The following is an 18,350-nucleotide window of genomic DNA, read 5'->3' on the forward strand; positions in this document are numbered from 1 at the left end:
CAAAGATGGGGCATAACTCCTCCCACTGACACCAAAGATGGGGCACAACCCCTCCCACTGACACCAAAGATGGGGCACAACGCCTCCCACTGACACCAAAGATGGGGCACAACGCCTCCCACTGACACCAAAGATGGGGCACAACGCCTCCCACTGACACCAAAGATGGGGCACAACGCCTCCCACTGACACCAAAGATGGGGCATAACTCCTCCCACTGACATCAAAGATGGGGCACAACGCCTCCCACTGACACCAAAGATGGGGCACAACGCCTCCCACTGACACCAAAGATGGGGCATAACTCCTCCCACTGACATCAAAGATGGGGCACAACGCCTCCCACTGACACCAAAGATGGGGCATTGGTTTTTCCCAGTGACTTTGGGACCTTTTTTTACTGCCACTGGTCACAATCCGCCCCCCCCCCCCCACTAAAGTTTAAAGGGCAGTAAACTGCCCCTTTGTTTAGAAAGTATGGAGACCCCTGCTTTAGTGCATTGTGCTACATGATAGACATGTGTAGTTTTGTTTTGATTCGCTAGTTACATAAATTTGTTTAGTTAAATTAGTTTCATTCCTTTAATTTGTTTCCGTTTCGTTTAATTTCGATTCAAATTTCTCAAATTTGGATTGATTCGTAACGTTTCTGAATCAATTTCGAATAGTTTTCTAATTTCCAAAGAATAAAGAGAATAAAATAGAATAGAAAATAAAGGAATAGAATAGAAAAAAATAAAATAGAATAGAAAAGAATATAATATAAATATAGAGTAAAACCGAACAAAATAGCATAGAAAATAAAAGAACAGAATAGAATGGAATAGAATAGAAAAAAATTTAATAGACTAAAAATAAGAATATAATAAAATAGAAAGATTATGACCATCTTCTGAAATTCGAATAGATAATAATACTAAATATTAGAATTAAAAAAAAATAGAATAGAATAGAAATAATATACCCATTTATCAATATTCAAATATAAACAATTCAAATTTGAATAGAGTGGAATAGAAAATAGCACAATGGTATAGAAAAAAAAACGGAATAAAATAGAATAGAATGAATATAACCATCTTCCTATTCTAATCTATTCTTTTCTATTCTATTCAAATTCAAACTGATTATATTTGAATTTCGGGAAATGGTTATATTCTTTCTATTCTATTTTTTTAATTCTATTATTTGCTATTCTATTTTTTTTTCTATTCTATTTATTTCTATCATATTATTTTCTGATGTATTCAAATTCAAATGCGTTCTATTCTATGTTATTCTATTCTATTTATTTCTATACTATTCTATTATTTTATTTTATATTCTATTTTGTTCTGTTTTATTCTATTCTTTTATTTTCTGTTATATTTGTACTAGTCTATTATTATTTTTTTCTGTTCTATCCCTTTATTTTCTATTCTGTTTTATTCTCTTTGGAGATTTGAAATACATTTTTGCACTCTATTTCTATTATATTCTATTCTTTTATTTTCTATTCTATTTTGTTCTGTTTTATTCTATTCTATTCTTTTATTTTCTGTTATATTTTTTTCTAGTGTCATTTTTTTTTCTATCCTGTTCTTTTATTTTCTATTCTATTTTATTCTCTTTGGATATATGAAAACTATTTGCACACTATATTTCTATTCTATTATTTTATTTTATATTCTATTTTGTTCTGTATTTTTTTCTATTTTATTCTATTCTTTTGTATTCTGTTTTATTTTGTTCTGTTTTATTCTATTCTTTTATTTTCCGTTATATTTTTTCTAGTGTAATTTTTTTTTTCTATCCTTTTATTTTCTATTCTATTTTATTCTCTTTGGAAATATGAAAACGATGTTATTTCGGATTCGTTTTAAATTCGGTACTATTCTAATTTTGGAAATTCGGATACATCCAAATTTCCGCGAAAAAACTAAAATTAGTCCGCATTTTAATTCGTAACGAAAGGACGCGATGAATTTTCCCCCCGGCGAGCTGGGAAGCCGTTCAGAATGAATGGGGCCCCCATTGCAACGTTACGCTGGATATTGCAACGCGGAGGTGCGAAAATAAATAAATACACCCAGAAATTAAAAACGCCTTCCAAATAAAGAAGAGTAGATTCTTTTTTTTTTTATTATTATTATTTTTTTTTATTTATTTATAGCGAATTTTTTTCACAGCACCTCATTGTGTGAAAATCTGAGAATGACTTCTTCTGCAAAACGATTCCAAAATCACTCATCCCCCAATATTGGGACATTTCCCATCTGCTCCATGGCTGTGGGATGGCAGAGATCACGCGTCTCCACCGTGTTCTACAAATGATGCAACCAGAACAAGCAATAAATATATTTTAAAGTTGCACTTAAGCCAGCAAAGATGGGGCGGTTGGAGGGGGAGGGGGTGGAGCCTTGTCATAATGATGTCATAATGCTGTGAGCAGCAGGCTTACCTACAAGTCTCGGCCTCCCCCCTCCAGGAATGAGAGGTCTAGGCTTGCACTAAAGCCGTCGTTTTTGTTACCTTATACTGGTTGTAAACCCTTCGCATATACCGAGTGAAGTGACTGCTCTCATTTGAAACAAATCCCCCTCCGTAAGTTGTATCTGTCTATCTGCAGTCTTCTCTACGCCTGTTCAAAGTGCAGAATTTATAAAGCTTGTCTGTGTGGTCAGAAAAAAAAAAAAAAAAGCGGAGAGCTGAAGTTACACTCTGCACAGCTCGGTGAGGAGAGATCTGAGAGCTGATTGGAGGAAGAGATAACCCTCCCACCTCCCCCTCTACACACAGAACACAGGAACAGAGCTGAGGCTGTCAATCACAGGCTGCGTGCTGGAGCTCCCTTTATCAACTTGTCAGAGGGGACTCATGCTGACAGACAGAAAGCACACTAATGGCCCGTAACACACGATCCGAATATCGCACGAAAGCGGTCGCCCGAGGAAGGATCGTGCGATTTTCGGATCGTGAGTACACTACGTTCGACAGCCGATCACGACCGTTCATCCGATCTTATTCGATCGGACATGCGCGAAAATTTTCCTCGTACAATTCCAGACTGTGCGATTTTCGGTTAGTCGGTATGATTGTCGTTCCGAAAATTCAATACAAATACATTACAAGACGTGACATCACTTCCCATTTTTTTTTTTTTTTTTCTGTCGTACGAGAATTTTCCTGACTTTATTTAGCTATTCAATTTCTACTTGCGACTATTAACCACTTCAGCCCCGGGAAAGGATTTACCCCCTTCCTGACCACAGCGTTTTTTTTGCGATTCTGCACTGCGTTGCTTTAACTGACAATTGCGCGGTCGCGCGACGTGGCTCCCAAATGAAATTGACGTCCTTTTTTTCCCCCACAAATAGAGCTTTCTTTTGGTGGTATTTGATCACCCCTGTGTTTTTTTTTGCGATATAAACAAAAAAAAAAGAATGGCAATTTTGAAAAAAAAATCAATATTTTTTACTTTTTGCTATAATAAATATCCCCCAAAAATATTTAAATTTTTTTTCCTCCATTTAGGCCGATACGTATTCTTCTACATATTTTTGGTATAAAAAGAAAAAAATCGCAATAAGAGTTTATTCATTGGTTTGCGCAAAAGTTATAGCATCTACAAAATAGGGGATAGTTTTATGGCATTTTTATAAATTTTTTTTTTTTTTACTAGTAATGGCGGCGATCAGCGATTTTTATCGTGACTGCGACATTATGGCGGACACATCGGACAATTTCTATATAAACCTATTCCTAGTCAAGATAGTCACATGCTTTATCACGGGTTGTCGTGAGACAACTTTAGGGACAAGCCCCTTCCAGTCTGGCTGGCCCCTATATACACGCTCAAACCGCTCCCAAAACAGATCCAGTGAGTCTGGATGCACAAATGACAAATCATATTCATAGGATCCAGCCGGACTGATAAGAGTAAAAATATCCTCTGCCTTAAATCCCATGGCTAGGATCTTATCCACAACCTCCCTCCGTAGAGGTGGAATACCTCCTCCTTCCCATCTGAGCTGTACAGCATTCCTGCATTTAAAGGAGGAAGGTGCGTTAGGTGAAAGTCGCACAACTGGCTCCCTGCCAGCAGTAGCATGACTTTGTCCCTACACAGCCTTAGCATAACTCCTAACTGAGACAGATGACATATTAACTGGCTGCATAAGAATATTAACTGGCTGCATAGGAACCTCTAAAATCTGGTTTGGTAAATTACCCACCACTTGATCCTCCCTCCTCCCTCCAGCATAACAGTCCCGCTCACAATATTTCCAGAAGTACCACAGTTACCAGCAGTCTTGTCAGCAATAGGGATGAGCCGAACACCCCCCGGTTCGGTTCGCAACAGAACTTTTGAACGGACCCCAAATTCGTACGAACGTTAGAACCCCATTGAAGCCTATGGGACTCGAACGTTCGAAATGAAAAGTGCTAATTTTAACGGCTAATATGCAAGATACTGTCCTAAAAAGGGTTTGGGGACCTGGCTCCTGCCCCAGGGGACATGGGTCAATGCAAAAAAAAGTTTTAAAAATGGCCGTTTTGGCAGGAGCACTGATTTTAATGACGATTAAAGTGAAAAAAAAAAGTGAAATATTCCTTTAAATATGGTGCCTGGGGGGTGTCTGTAGTATGCCTGTGAAGTGCCACGTATTTCCCGTGTTTAGAACAGTCCCTGCACAAAATGACATTAAACGGAAATAACACCATTTAAAACTGCTTGCGGTTTTAATGTTATATCTGGTTCCTGCAATATGGTTGAAAATCATTGATAAAAATGGCATGGGTAGCCCTCCCTGCCCATTACCAGCCTATTTGGGTCTTGTACGGATATTAAGGGGAACCCCGTACCCATATTAAAAAAAGGAAATGCGTGTGGCCCCCAGGCCCTATATACTCAGAACAGCAGTATACAGGCGGTGCAAACAAGACAGGGACTGTGTAGGTTTGTTGTGTTAAGTTGAATCTGTTTGTAATTTTCAACTGGTACATTTTTAAAGTGTAGCTCAATCTCCTACAACTGACTGCAAGCTCTATTTAAAACGAGCAAGATAGTTAGCTATATAGGTGGATATAGCAGTATATACTGCGTTCAGAGCACGCAGACAGCACGCATAATCGCATAATCACAACAACCACTACGGAAGAGCAAGAACGAAAAATCGGCCGATAACGATCGGTGTGTACTGTGTTGAAGGTACACAGAACACCCACTAACTGCTACAGATGCCAACACACTACACAAGGCCGCCGCGCTGGCGGTTTTATATAGTGTGGGGCGTGTACTACACAGCCTGAGCTATGATTGGCCACAGGCATCCTGCCTGTGGCCAATCATGGCTCTCCTCGCTATCGGCGCTGTGATTGGCCAAGCATGTGGGGTCACAGTGCATGCAGGCCAATCATGAGCCAGCAATGCACTGCGCCATCGCAGTGCATTGTGGGCCGTGAGCGCCACACGAATTTGGCGCGAACGGCCCATAACGTTCGGCATTCGCCGAACGGGCGAACAGCCGATGTTCGAGTCGAACGTATGTTCGACTCGAACACGAAACTCATCCCTAGTCAGCAAGTAAAGTCTTCCATTTAGAAAAAACACCAGCTGTTTCAGCGTTCATACAGCCCTCCTGCTCTGCAGTTTCAATGTTCATGCGACATTCCTGCTCTACAGTCTTAGTGTCCATGCGGGACTCCTCGCAGCCAGCAGAAACTTATCTGACTGGATACACGACATCTCCTTCTGCATTCCCTGCTGATTGCAAGGATCTGTTGACAGGTGCAATTTTTTTCTTTGTAGCAGCAATCTCAGGAAAGTCCTCCACACACAGAGATTTTCAGCAAGCACTCCTTTACCAAGATCTTCATCTGTTGTCTCATGAGTTGGTGCCACTCAAGGGAGATTGCATTTCTGTTGTGGCCTGTAGCAATCCACCATTTTCCTCAACCTCCTCCTGAGATGACCCAGGCTGCTGGGGAGGGAGGGGGGCAGACACTGACTCAGGTGCAACAGATCCTGAGACAGGGGTAGTACTGGCGCCACTATGTGAAGCCACTTTCTTACCCCCCATCCATACTTTTGCCATTGCTGTGGTATCCACCCTCTGGCTGGTACTGACACAGGCACTCTCTTTCATCTGTTGGAATCTCTCCTCATTCTCATACTTCTCATTGAACACACTGCTGCTTTGCTTCAGAGAAGTGACCAACTTCTCCTGCATTTTCAATGCCTCCTCCAGAGACTTCAGCTTGGAGACTTCCCTCTTACTGTTTCCAGACTTACTATGGAGGGATTTCTTTTTCCTGAAATCTTCTTTCATGACAGCAAGCTCCTGTTCCTCCTTAGTAATGTGGTGAAGTGTATTCACCACTCTATCCTGAGAGACTGGTAAGGACTCCCCTTGCATAGGGACAAGCCCAGGATCCACTGCAGCTTGAGTACATAGTGTAGGCCTCAGTGCCTCCACCTTTGTCTTCCCCAGCGTTGTCCATACTTGCCTGGTAAAAGCCTGCAGGAGAGGCCCCAGGTTTGCTGCTTCTCCCAGCTGAGACCAAAGCAGAATGAGCCAACAGCACCCTGCAGAACAGCACCACCTGGTGGAGAAGTTCCTCTGGTGCAGAGACTGATGTTACTGGCTCTGTGTTTTCTGTACAGCACTGCGGTATATGTCAGAGCTATATAAATATATAATAGTGTGTGACGGGGGGGGCATTAGAATGTTAGCTTCAAAGGATCAAGGATGGGTGTGTTCTCTGTAGTATTTCTATAAATGTATACATAGAAGACTCAGACACACATAGTAGCCTGTCCCAGCATTGTGAAGGTGCTCTTTTGCATGTAAATGATGTAATACGTTTAAAATATTTATAAGAATTCTACTGAAATAAAATGTAAAAATAACATTACACTGTTTAAAATAAAATGTTTATTATTAATGAAAAAAGAAAATAAATTAGTAAAATGAAAAACTAGCAAGGAACACCTAAAGGTACATACAATATCTACATATTAACATGACCGTTGTCACAAGGTGCTGGAATGTCATGGAACAAAACGGTGAGGTATGTGAGAAGCTAACAGCGCCCCCTGCTGGTTACGTACATTTATCTCCATCCATTTCATCTGTTTCTTTTTTTGTGTTTTAAACCTTTTTCTTTGCCTTTTTTCAGTAATTACTCTCACGCACTCGTGTCCAGCCTTCTCTTCTCTACCAATAAGCAGAGAGTGGGTGGGATTTAGGAAGGAGGGTCACCTGACAATGACACTTCGGTGTGCTCACAGTGATGGGACATCATTGTTGGAACAAATCAGGAGGGTGTGCGTGGGCTACCTATAGATACATAATCGCAGGAAGCATATTTGTTCTTAAAGCAGAACTCCAAGTTTAAATGGGGAGCTCCAGCCAAAAGGGGAGGTTCCACTTATTTGCCTCCCCCCTCCGCTGTCAACTTGGCGCCCTTCAGGGGGGAAGCGGGGAACGGGTACCTGGTTTTGACAGGTACTTGCTCCCACTTCCAGCTGATCTCGCTGTGAAGTCAGCAGGACTTCCTCTGTCACCGGGGAATTCACAGAGCGCAGCGAGCTTCGCGCATGTGCAGCAGGGAACTGACTGTGATGCTGCAAGGCTTCACTTCAGGTTTTCCTTGGTGGAGATGGCGGTGGCAGCCCCCGACAGCCGACTGAAAAATAGGCTGGGGTGAAAACAGCTGGATTTGTGGACAGGTAAGTGTCCCAATATTAAAAGTCAGAAGCTGCCAGTATTTGTTCCCCCCCCCCAGGAAAAACGTCTTCCTTGCACTGGGGCTGCCCCTGCACTGCTGCATTAAATGCTCACAAAACAGCGTAGCCTACTATCCTGGACCACTGAACGTGTCCCAACTGCAAGTAGACCTTCTGAAATGCCTGATGCGCTTTGAGGGGAGATCTCTTGCCTTCCTCAGAGCCAATCAAAAGAGGGAGAAGCTCGCCTCTCAAAATGCGTCAGTAATTTCTGAGGGTCTTCTTGAGGTTGAGACTCGTTTAGTGGACCATGCGGTCCAGGATAGTTGGAAATTGATGAGCTTGTCTTTTTTACGCTGTTTTGTGAGTAGATATCTCTTAATAAAAGCTATTATAACTAATGCACAAGGCTGATGTGCCTTGTTATTGTGTTGTAGTGTCTTCCGGGCTTCCCCAGCCCTATGGGGGCTGCAAAGGTTTGCCAAGATTTAAGTAACTGAAGATCTGTGGCGACCATTGCTGGAAAACATCACTCTCGAGCGCAGGAGATTGTTTTCTCTTTATTGAGCGAGTGACACTGATCTTCTTCTGTAGCTTATACCCTGATGGGCGCTGCAAGGGGAGCAATACATTCTTATTATTGGTCTCTTGCTACACCCAAATACTTGTCACATGTCCCTTGCTGCTGGAGGAGCAAGGGATTATGGGACATGTAGTTCAAGGTGTTCCTCTCTACTACAAGGAGGTTTTTGGCAGCTGCTCCCCACAGAAGAAAAAGGAGACTGGGACTAGAACTCTTTATTTCATTTTATGGAATTCCTGGAGACTTGTTTAATGTTATACATATAGTTAATTGATTTGGGGGGGGGTTGGTGTAGTCACTACGGCTTTTTGCTCCCAGCGATAAATATTATACCGTGGTCCAGGTCGGGGATGTTGCTTGCAAAGCTGTCGTCTTCCTCTACAAACTCGTCGCTCAGCTTCTTCCACCAGGGCCAGCGGCTGCGTTTCAGCATGGTGCTGTGACTCTGTTTGGCCTTCAAGGCCACAGGGATGGATCTGCTGGTGAAAAGATCGATGTCTTTCTCTGTGGCTTCTTTTAAGCTGGGGGCCCCTGAAAAACACAAATCGGCATCTCATTCAGGGAGTGGAAAAAATAAATAAAAAATGAAATGAGACGCTGGGCTGCATGGCTGCTGCAAGTAAATCAAGCAAAAGGCAATACAGCTGCTCTTTCAGGGCTCTCAAAAGGACACCAACTCCCTGCCAGCCAGTGGCATAGCATGGGGGGGGAGCCAGTGCGGTCTCCCCGGGCGCAGCATTTAGAGCTGCCACCAGAATTCCTTCTAAAGATATTCTCCTGCCTGTGTGGGACACAGGTAATCCTCCTATCCCTATTTCTGCCGGACCGGTATGGTGTGAGGGGGATTGTGTGTGTGAGATCGGGAGGGGGTATCGGGGGTGGGTGTGATCAGAGTGGTGGTGTCAGGGGGTGTTTGATCAGAGCTGGGGTGCAGAGTGGGAGTGGTCTCTGGGAGTGTGATCAGAGTGGGGGTGTGGTCAGAGTGGGAGTGGCATGTGGGGGTGTGGTCAGAGTGGGAGTGGCATGTGGGGGTGGGAGTGGAATCTGGGGGTGTGATCAGAGTGGAAGTGGAATCTGGGGGTGTGATCAGAGTGGGAGTGGAATCTGGGGGTGTGATCAGAGTGGGAGTGGAATCTGGGGGTGTGATCAGAGTGGGAGTGGAATCTGGGGGTGTGCTCAGAGTGGAAGTGGAATCTGGGGGTGTGATCAGAGTGGGAGTGGAATCTGGGGGTGTGATCAGAGTGGGAGTGGTACCAGGGGGTGTGATCGGAGTGGGAGTGGTACCAGGGGGTGTGATCAGAGTGGGAGTGGTACCAGGGGGTGTGATCAGAGTGGGAGTGGAATCTGGGGGTGTGATCAGAGTGGAAGTGGAATCTGGGGGTGTGATCAGAGTGGGAGTGGAATCTGGGGGTGTGATCAGAGTGGGAGTGGTACCAGGGGGTGTGATGAGAGTGGGAGTGGAATCTGGGGGTGTGATCAGAGTGGGAGTGGAATCTGGGGGTGTGATCAGAGTGGGAGTGGTACCAGGGGGTGTGATCAGAGTGGGAGTGGTACCAGGGGGTGTGATCAGAGTGGGAGTGGTACCAGGAGGTGTGATCAGAGTGGAAGTGGAATCTGGGGGTGTGATCAGAGTGGAAGTGGAATCTGGGGGTGTGATCAGAGTGGGAGTGGTACCAGGGGGTGTGATGAGAGTGGGAGTGGAATCTGGGGGTGTGATCAGAGTGGGAGTGGAATCTGGGGATGTGATCAGAGTAGGAGTGGAATCTGGGGGTGTGATCAGAGTGGGAGTGGAATCTGGGGGTGTGATCAGAGTGGGAGTGGAATCTGGGGGTGTGATCAGAGTGGGAGTGGTACCAGGGGGTGTGATCGGAGTGGGAGTGGTACCAGGGGGTGTGATCGGAGTGGGAGTGGTACCAGGGGGTGTGATCGGAGTGGGAGTGGTACCAGGGGGTGTGATCAGAGTGGGAGTGGTACCAGGGGGTGTGATCAGAGTGGGAGTGGTACCAGGGGGTGTGATCAGAGTGGAAGTGGAATCTGGGGGTGTGATCAGAGTGGAAGTGGAATCTGGGGGTGTGATCAGAGTGGAAGTGGAATCTGGGGGTGTAATCTCAGTGGGAGTGGAATCTGGGGGTGTAATCTCAGTGGGAGTGGAATCTGGGGGTGTAATCTCAGTGGGAGTGGAATCTGGGGGTGTAATCTCAGTGGGAGTGGAATCTGGGGGTGTAATCTCAGTGGGAGTGGAATCTGGGGGTGTAATCTCAGTTGGAGTGGAATCTGGGGGTGTAATCTCAGTGGGAGTGGAATCTGGGGGTGTGATCAGAGTGGGAGTGGAATCTGGGGGTGTGATCAGAGTGGGAGTGGTACCAGGGGGTGTGATCAGAGTGGGAGTGAAATCTGGGGGTGTGATCAGAGTGGAAGTGGAATCTGGGGGTGTAATCTCAGTGGGAGTGGAATCTGGGGGTGTAATCTCAGTGGGAGTGGAATCTGGGGGTGTAATCTCAGTGGGAGTGGAATCTGGGGGTGTAATCTCAGTGGGAGTGGAATCTGGGGGTGTGATCACAGGAGTGGGAGTGATATCTGGGGGTGTGATCAGAGGAGTGGGAGTGATATCTGGGTGTGTGATTAAAGTGGGGGAGGGATCAGCGTGTGGATGGGATCTGGGGGTGTGATCACAGTAGAAGTGATATCTGGGGGTGTGATCAGAGTGGAAGTGGTATCTGGGGGCGATCAGTGTGGGAGTGGTATCTAGGGGTGTGATAAATGTGGGAGTGGTATGTGGGGGTGATCAGTGCGGGAGTGGTATCTGGGGGTGTGATCAGAGTGGTATCTGGGGGTGTGATCAGTGTGGGAGTGGTATCTGGGGGTGATCACAGTGGGAGTGGTATCTGGGGGTGTGATCAGTGTGGGAGTGGTATCTGGGGTTGATCAGTGTGGGAGTGGTATCTGGGGGTGTGATCACAGTGGGAATGGTATCTGGGGGTGATCAGTGTGGGAGTGGTATCTGGGGGTGATCACAGTGGGAGTGGTATCTGGGGGTGTGATCAGTGTGGGAGTGGTATCTGGGGTTGATCAGTGTGGGAGTGGTATCTGGGGGTGTGATCACAGTGGGAATGGTATCTGGGGTTGATCAGTGTGGGAGTGGTATCTGGGGGTGTGATCACAGTGGGAATGGTATCTGGGGGTGATCAGTGTGGGAGTGGTATCTGGGGTTGATCAGTGTGGGAGTGGTACCTGGGGGTGTGATCAGTGTGGGAGTGGTATCTGGGGGTGATCAGTGTGGGAGTGGTATCTGGGGGTGTGATCACAGCGGGAGTGATATCTGGGGGTGTGATTTCAAAGACCACGGGTTAGGGAGGCGCAAATTACTTGTCCTGCCTCGGGCACTGACAACCCACGCTATGCCACCACTGCCAGCCCTAATGAAGAGGGTGCAATATCTATGAAATGCGTTGGTCATCGACAAAGAACCGACTAAATGCAATTGTTTGGTCCTCCTTCTACAATAAGTGCACATTTTTTTCTGCAAATGCATGTGCATTTATAGATTTTTTTTTGTAAATGGGGGACCTCGCCTTTAAAAGATTTACAGAAGCATTAATATAATGGTAATGACATCCCAATCTGTCTATGAAGATGTGAACAGTACGTAACAAACGGACCGTACCCATCAGCATATTAATATCGGTGTTGATTTGGGCCAGAAGGGCCTCTCGCCGTTGCTCAGCTCTCTGCTCCTGCTTTCTCTTCAGTAGAAACTGCCCCAGCTTCTCCTGGACGGCAATGTGCAGCTCTTGGCTTTGTTCTGGCGCCCTCTGCTGGGCCTGAGGGGAACACACAACAAATTTCAATCACAGCCAATGTTATTTTTGACGTCAAATTTCGACTTTGTTGTATCATTATTATTACTATTATAATACAGGGTTTATATAGCGTCAACAGTTTGCACAGCACTTTACAATATAAAGGGAGACAATACGGCAACAATACAATTCAATACCTGAGGGTTAGGAGGGCCCTGCTCCTGGGGGCTTACAATGTAATTTTTAGTCAAAGTCTTTTGACTAAAATGCCATTTTAGTTTTAGTCGTATTTTAGTCATCTGAAATGTTTAATCTTTTTTTTTAGCCGACTAAAATCGAATGGGTTTTTTTAAAGTGGAGCTCCGTCTAAAAAAAAAAAATTAAATTAAAAAGTCAGCAGCCACAAATATTGCAGCTGCTGACTTTTAATATATAGACACTTACCTGTCCAGGGAGCCCGCAACATAGGCACCTCAAGCCGATTCGTCCATCTTCATGCGCAAGTTCCGGCATTGTAAGTAAAACAAACTGTCAGTGAAGCCTACTAGATTCCTACTGCGCATGCGCGAATCACACGGCGCTTTCTGAATGGTCCTGCCGTCTTCTAGAATATACACAGGTCCCCGAAGGCAGCGGAGTGGGAGGAGGAGGGGCCAGATATGTCGTAGATTGTCATGTGGTGATCTTACCCAGAAGTGGGAGCAGGTACCTGGTTTTGACAGGTGACCCCCCCCAAGAAGTGCCAAATGTGATGGGGGGGGGGGGGGAGCTGCAAACAAGCGGAGCTACCCCTTTTGGGTGGAGCTACGCTTTAAATTGTATTGTATTATTTAATTGCTTGATCTCCAGAAAATTTACCCCCCTTCATGACCAGGCCATTTTTTGTGATACAGCACTGCAGGACAATTGCTTGGCCATGCGGCGCTGTACCCAAATAATATGCATGTCCTTTTTTCCCCCACAAATAGAGCTTTCTTTTGGTGGTATTTAATCACCGCTGCAAAAAAAAAAAGAAAAAAAAAGCGCCAATTAAAATAAATAAATAAATATATATATATATATATATATATATATATATATATATATATATATATATATATATATATATATATATATATACATATATATATATTTTTTTTTTACTTTCTGCTATAAAACAGAAAGTCTCCTGGGATAATTCGCCTCCTGGGACATGCGACTTGTCCCAGGAGACTGCAGAAGAGGAGGGGGTGGGACAAGGGACTTCATCGTGGCCCAGGCGAGGATAGCAGGAAATCGATACGCCCCACAAAAAATAAAAAAAATTTGGGGGTGTGTGTCTATGTTCCACAATCCTCCCCCTCCGCCCCTCCGGGCTCCAGATAAGAAAGCAAATAAAGCTGCTAGAATGGCCCAGCCAATCACCTGACTTGAATCCAATAGAAAATCCATGAAAAGAACTAAAGATCAGAGTTCACAGAAGAGGCCCACGGAACCTTCAAGATTTGAAGACTGTGTGGAAGAGCTCCGTGCGAGCTCCGCGACCGCGTCCGCCGAGGGTCCCGTGCACTTGATCACTGTGGGGATACCCGCGATCGCGTCACGGGGCTCAAGAACGGGGAGATGCCGATGTAAACTGCACCTCCCCGTTCTGCCTAATGACAGCACAGCGATCGTCTGCTCCCTGTCATCGAGAGCAGCGATAAGTGTGATGTCACACACAGCCCATCCCCCAGACAGTTAGAAACACTCCCCTAGGACACACTTAACCCCTCCCCCGCCACCCCTTCCCTGCCAGTGACATTTTTACAGTAAACAATGCAATTTTATAGCATCGATCGCTGTATTAATGCCAATGGTCCCAAAAATGTGTCAAAATTGTCTGATTTGTCCGCCATAATGTCGCAGTCATGATAAAAAATTAAAAAAAAAATTTAAAAAAAATTTAAAAAATCGCTGATCGCCGCCATTACTAGTAAAAAAAAAGAATTATTAATAAAAATGGCATAAAACTATCGACTATTTTGTAGATGCTATAACTTTTGCGCAAACCAATCAATAAAACGCTTATTGCGATTTTTTTTTTTTTTTTACCAAAAATATGTAGACGAATACGTATTGGCCTAAACGGAGGAAAAAAAAAAATGTTTTTTTTATATATTTTTGGGGGATATTTATTGTAGCAAAAAATTAAAATATAATGCGTTTTTTTTCAAAATTGTTGTTCTTTTTTTTTTGTTTATAGTGCAAAAAATAAAAACCGTAGTGGTGATCAAATACCACCAAAAGAAAGCTCTAGTTGTGGGGGAAAAAAAAAGGATGGCAATTTTGTTTGGGAGCCACATCGCACGACCGCGCAATTGTCAGTTAAATCGGCGCAGTGCCGAATCGCAAAAAAAAAACGCTCTGGTCAGGAAGGGGGGTAAATCCTGCCGGGGCTGAAGTGGTTAATACATCTGATAAAACATTAACAACTAATAGAAGACAGTTGTGTGTGTGTGAAGCCAGCATAATAGCTGTGACAGAATTGTGAAATCAGAAGATCCATGGTCGCCTGTATTGTAACATTCCACCTACAGGATCGCAGCTGTTCTATGAGATTCATTTGTTTTTCGATGCCGTTAATTAGAACATTCCATCGAGGAAACGAAGCCACAGTCTTCGCTCTAATGGTATCCTAACAGCACACTTCTGGAATCCCTTCATTTGCTCAGCTGTGAAAAGCAAATCGCAATCACTGTGCTTTTTAAAGAGGAATCCCACCCTTACCATCGAAAATTAAACGCTTTAACCACTTCAGTAATGGACACCCCTCCACCCCCCCCCCCCCCAACCCCCTCCTGCCAAGGCCAATTTTCAGATTTCAGCGCTGTTGCACTTTGAATGATATTTAGTCATGCAACACTGTACCCATATGACATTTTTATATATATATTTTTTTGGGACAGATAAAGCTTTCTTTAAGTGGTAATCACCGGTGTTTTTTTTATTCTTTTTTTGCTATATATAAAAAAAAAAGAGAAAAAAGAATGAAAATTTAGAAAAAAAAAAACAAACAAATTTTTCTTAGTTATAAAGTTTTGCAAATAAATAATATTTCTTCATAAATTTAGGCCACATTGTATTCTGCTACATTTATTTCTTTGGTGAAAATAACCCCAAATCAATGTATATTATTTAGTCTGTAGGTAAGTTAGAGAGTCCACAAACTATGGGATATATATCTGAAAAAAAAATCGATCAATCCTGATGTACTGACGGCCGATCTCATTTCTTGAGGCCTGAAAATGCCAGGACAGTTCAAATACCCCTCCAAAATTACCCCTTTTTGGAAAGTAGGCAGCACAAGGTATTTAGTAAGAGGCACGGTGAGTTTTTAAACTTGTAATACTTTGTCGCAATTTTTTGGAAAAATTAAGATATTAAATAAAATGTTTTTATTTATTTTTTTCACATTTTGTTTTTACATACTGTCACCAGTGCAGTACAGCATCACCATATGACTGGTGTGGCAGTGATCAGGGACACTGTCTGGTGATAGTATGTTAAAAAATAAATAAAAAAGTAAATCTCTTTTCCCCCATTGTTTTTATAAACTTTTTTTTTCCTTTTACCTTTAAAAAAAAAAAAAAAAAAAAAAAAAGTTATACATACTGTCACCAGATCAGAGACATTGACTGGTGATAGTATGTTAAAAATAAATAAATAAGCAAATAATTTTTTCTCCATTTTTCTTTTAAACATTTTTTTTTCTTTTTACCTTTTTTAAAAAAAATTTTTTTTTTTAAATCATTGTGACACTGTACTGCTCTGGAGAGGTTGATCGGGATTTTTTTTTAACACTATGATTGCTTATTACAGTGATAAATCGCTGTTTACAGTAGTTGTAAACCCTTTACAACCACTTTTTATTACAGGCAAGCCTATAATTAGACTTACCTGTAGCTACACTGGATATCTCCTAAACCTGCACGGTTTAGGAGATATCCCTGTATTTGCATGTGCCGACGTCATCTGCACATGCGCACTTAAGCAAACTGAAGCAATGGCACGTATGTGACGTTGCTTCAGTTGTACTCTGCCGTTACCGGCGGCTCCCGTGCGAATGCGTGGGAGCGACGTCATCGCGGCTCCAGCCAATCACAGCGCTGGAGCCACAATACCCCCTGGAGAGATTTTGGCGCCGGAGCGGTAAACGAGGACCGCTGCGGGGGCTTCGATCTCAGGTAAGCAATTCATAATGAGCTAGGAGGTTATGCTATGCATACTAGCTCATTATGCCTTTGTCTTGCAGGTTTTTTTTTTTGGGGGGGGGCGGGAATTTTTTAGAAAGGGTTTACAACCACTTTAAGCAATCATTTTAACTTTGTGAGTGGCATCCATTTATGTACAATTGTGATAGCTGTGATTGGCCAGGCTTGCTGTGATTAGCACTGTATCATGTGATATTTGTGACCAATCACAGAGATCATCACAATAGTACACAAAGCCTATGATTGAAAGTCAATGTCTACAACGAACATGTGATCGATGTGATTGGTCACAGCCATCACATGGTACAGCGTCCCGGTGCAACAATCTGTGATACAGATCGCGTCACTGAGCAGCCCCTAGGGCGCGACTGGGAGGAAGTCATAGGATAGCAGTTCTCCCACCTGGCTGTATTATAAAAGACTGGGCAGACACACACACACACACACACACACACACACACACACACACACACTTATTAGACACTTAAGCCCCGGACCATTTGGCTGGCCAAACACCAGACCACTTTTTCGATTTGGCACCGTGTCGCTTTAACTGACAATTGCGCGGTCGTGCGACGTGGCTCCCAAACAAAATTGACATCCTTTTTTCCCCGGTTCTCCATGTGCCCTGAGTGATCGAGGACAGTGAAGGGGGGGGGTGGGGGGGTGGGGGGGGTCTGTCACACGCGCCCCCTAGTGGCAGTTTATGCTTTCCCGACGTAGCATAACGCCGATTTGCGCAGCTGAGCCATGCTGCCGCAGTACAACTGTTGCGGCTGGTCGGCATGCGGCTAGTCCAGCATTTTCTTGCTTGTACGAAAAATTCTCCCTACATTGCACCACTTTGGTTCTGCCACCTCGAATACATTTTTTGTCACATATACAGGCATGCCGCAGAGATCCTTGTCAGGACCTGGCAAAGCCGAATGGTGTATCTGTGCATGCGCCGGACCCCTTGTTCCTATGCAGACACAAAGCAATGTCCCACAGGCAGGGGCGGACTGACAACTCATGGGGCCCCCGGGCAATAGGAGAAGATTATGGGGCCCCCGGGCAATAGGAGAAGATTATGGGGCCCCCGGGCAATAGGAGAAGATTATGGGGCCCCCGGGCAATAGAAGATTATGGGGCCACACAGTATACACACACATACAGTATACACACACAGACACACAATATACACACACAGAATACACATACACACACACTGAAAAGGTACTGGAGAGGCGGGGCAGCTATAATCTTGGGATTTTTAAATCTAGCAGGCAACCCTGATGGGGCCCCTTAGTGGCATGGGGCCCTCGGGCAGTGCCCAAATGGTCAGTCCGCCCCTGCCCACAGGAGACATCTCACACCATTTCTGCACACGTGTAAGTTGCAGTGATCTGGAAATGGGATGAGTGATGCGAAACGCCCGAGAGGCAGTTCGCAGGAACCTGTGTAGGAACAGAAATGACACAAGGGATCCCAGAGTGGCCTGCGGCTTCCCTGCACATGTGCTGGGTCCAAATACGCCATCCTTACCTGAGTGAGAATGACAGACCTGAACTGAAAAAAAAAAAAAATGCAATTCTGCTATAGGGAGGGGAAGGAGGCAAGGGGAGAGCAACATTAAAAAAAAAAAGGGTGAAGGTCCGCTTTCATAAGTTATTTCATGTGTAATGGGGATCTAACCGGGTGGAGCTGAAGATAAGTGTCCACTTTCTGCTGGAGCCGCAGTCGCTGCTCATCACTCAGCTCCTGATGCTTTTTCCAAGGAGACAATGATTCTCGCAGTCGTCTGCGTCTGTTTAGGAACCTCAGAGCCTGAAAGAGAAGGAGGAAGGCAAATGGTCAGAGATATTAAAGGGCAATTCCCTATGAATTGATATCAGCCTCTCAGTTATTTATTGTCCTTAGCACATATAAAACTCCCTATTCACCATTATAGAGCCGGCTTTCGGGATTGTCCAACTTCTACTAAGCAAACCCTGGGAGATTTCATACATCTTAAGCCCTTTTCACACTTGTGCAACCTGAAAGTT

The 18,350-nt window shown here is 44.3% G+C and overlaps 1 protein-coding gene across 1 annotated transcript in view; it reads right to left on the reverse strand.

The window, feature by feature from the left end:
* Positions 1-6,902: 6,902 nt before the first annotated feature.
* IQCB1 (IQ motif containing B1) overlaps positions 6,903-18,350 on the reverse strand; it is a 59,049-nt gene continuing 47,601 nt past the window's right edge. Inside the window, exons 12-14 of the mRNA XM_077449716.1 lie at positions 18,001-18,132; positions 11,959-12,115; positions 6,903-8,825 (exon numbers count right to left, since the gene is read on the reverse strand). Coding sequence (XP_077305842.1) covers positions 8,593-8,825; positions 11,959-12,115; positions 18,001-18,132 — 522 coding nt within the window. The 3' untranslated portion in view covers positions 6,903-8,592. The remainder of the gene's footprint in view (positions 8,826-11,958; positions 12,116-18,000; positions 18,133-18,350) is intronic.

This window comes from Lithobates pipiens, unplaced genomic scaffold, assembly GCF_037356315.1.
Source record: "Lithobates pipiens isolate NorthernLeopardFrog02 unplaced genomic scaffold, aLitPip1_a1.2 Scaffold_22, whole genome shotgun sequence".
NCBI classification, from domain to species: Eukaryota; Metazoa; Chordata; class Amphibia; order Anura; family Ranidae; genus Lithobates; species Lithobates pipiens.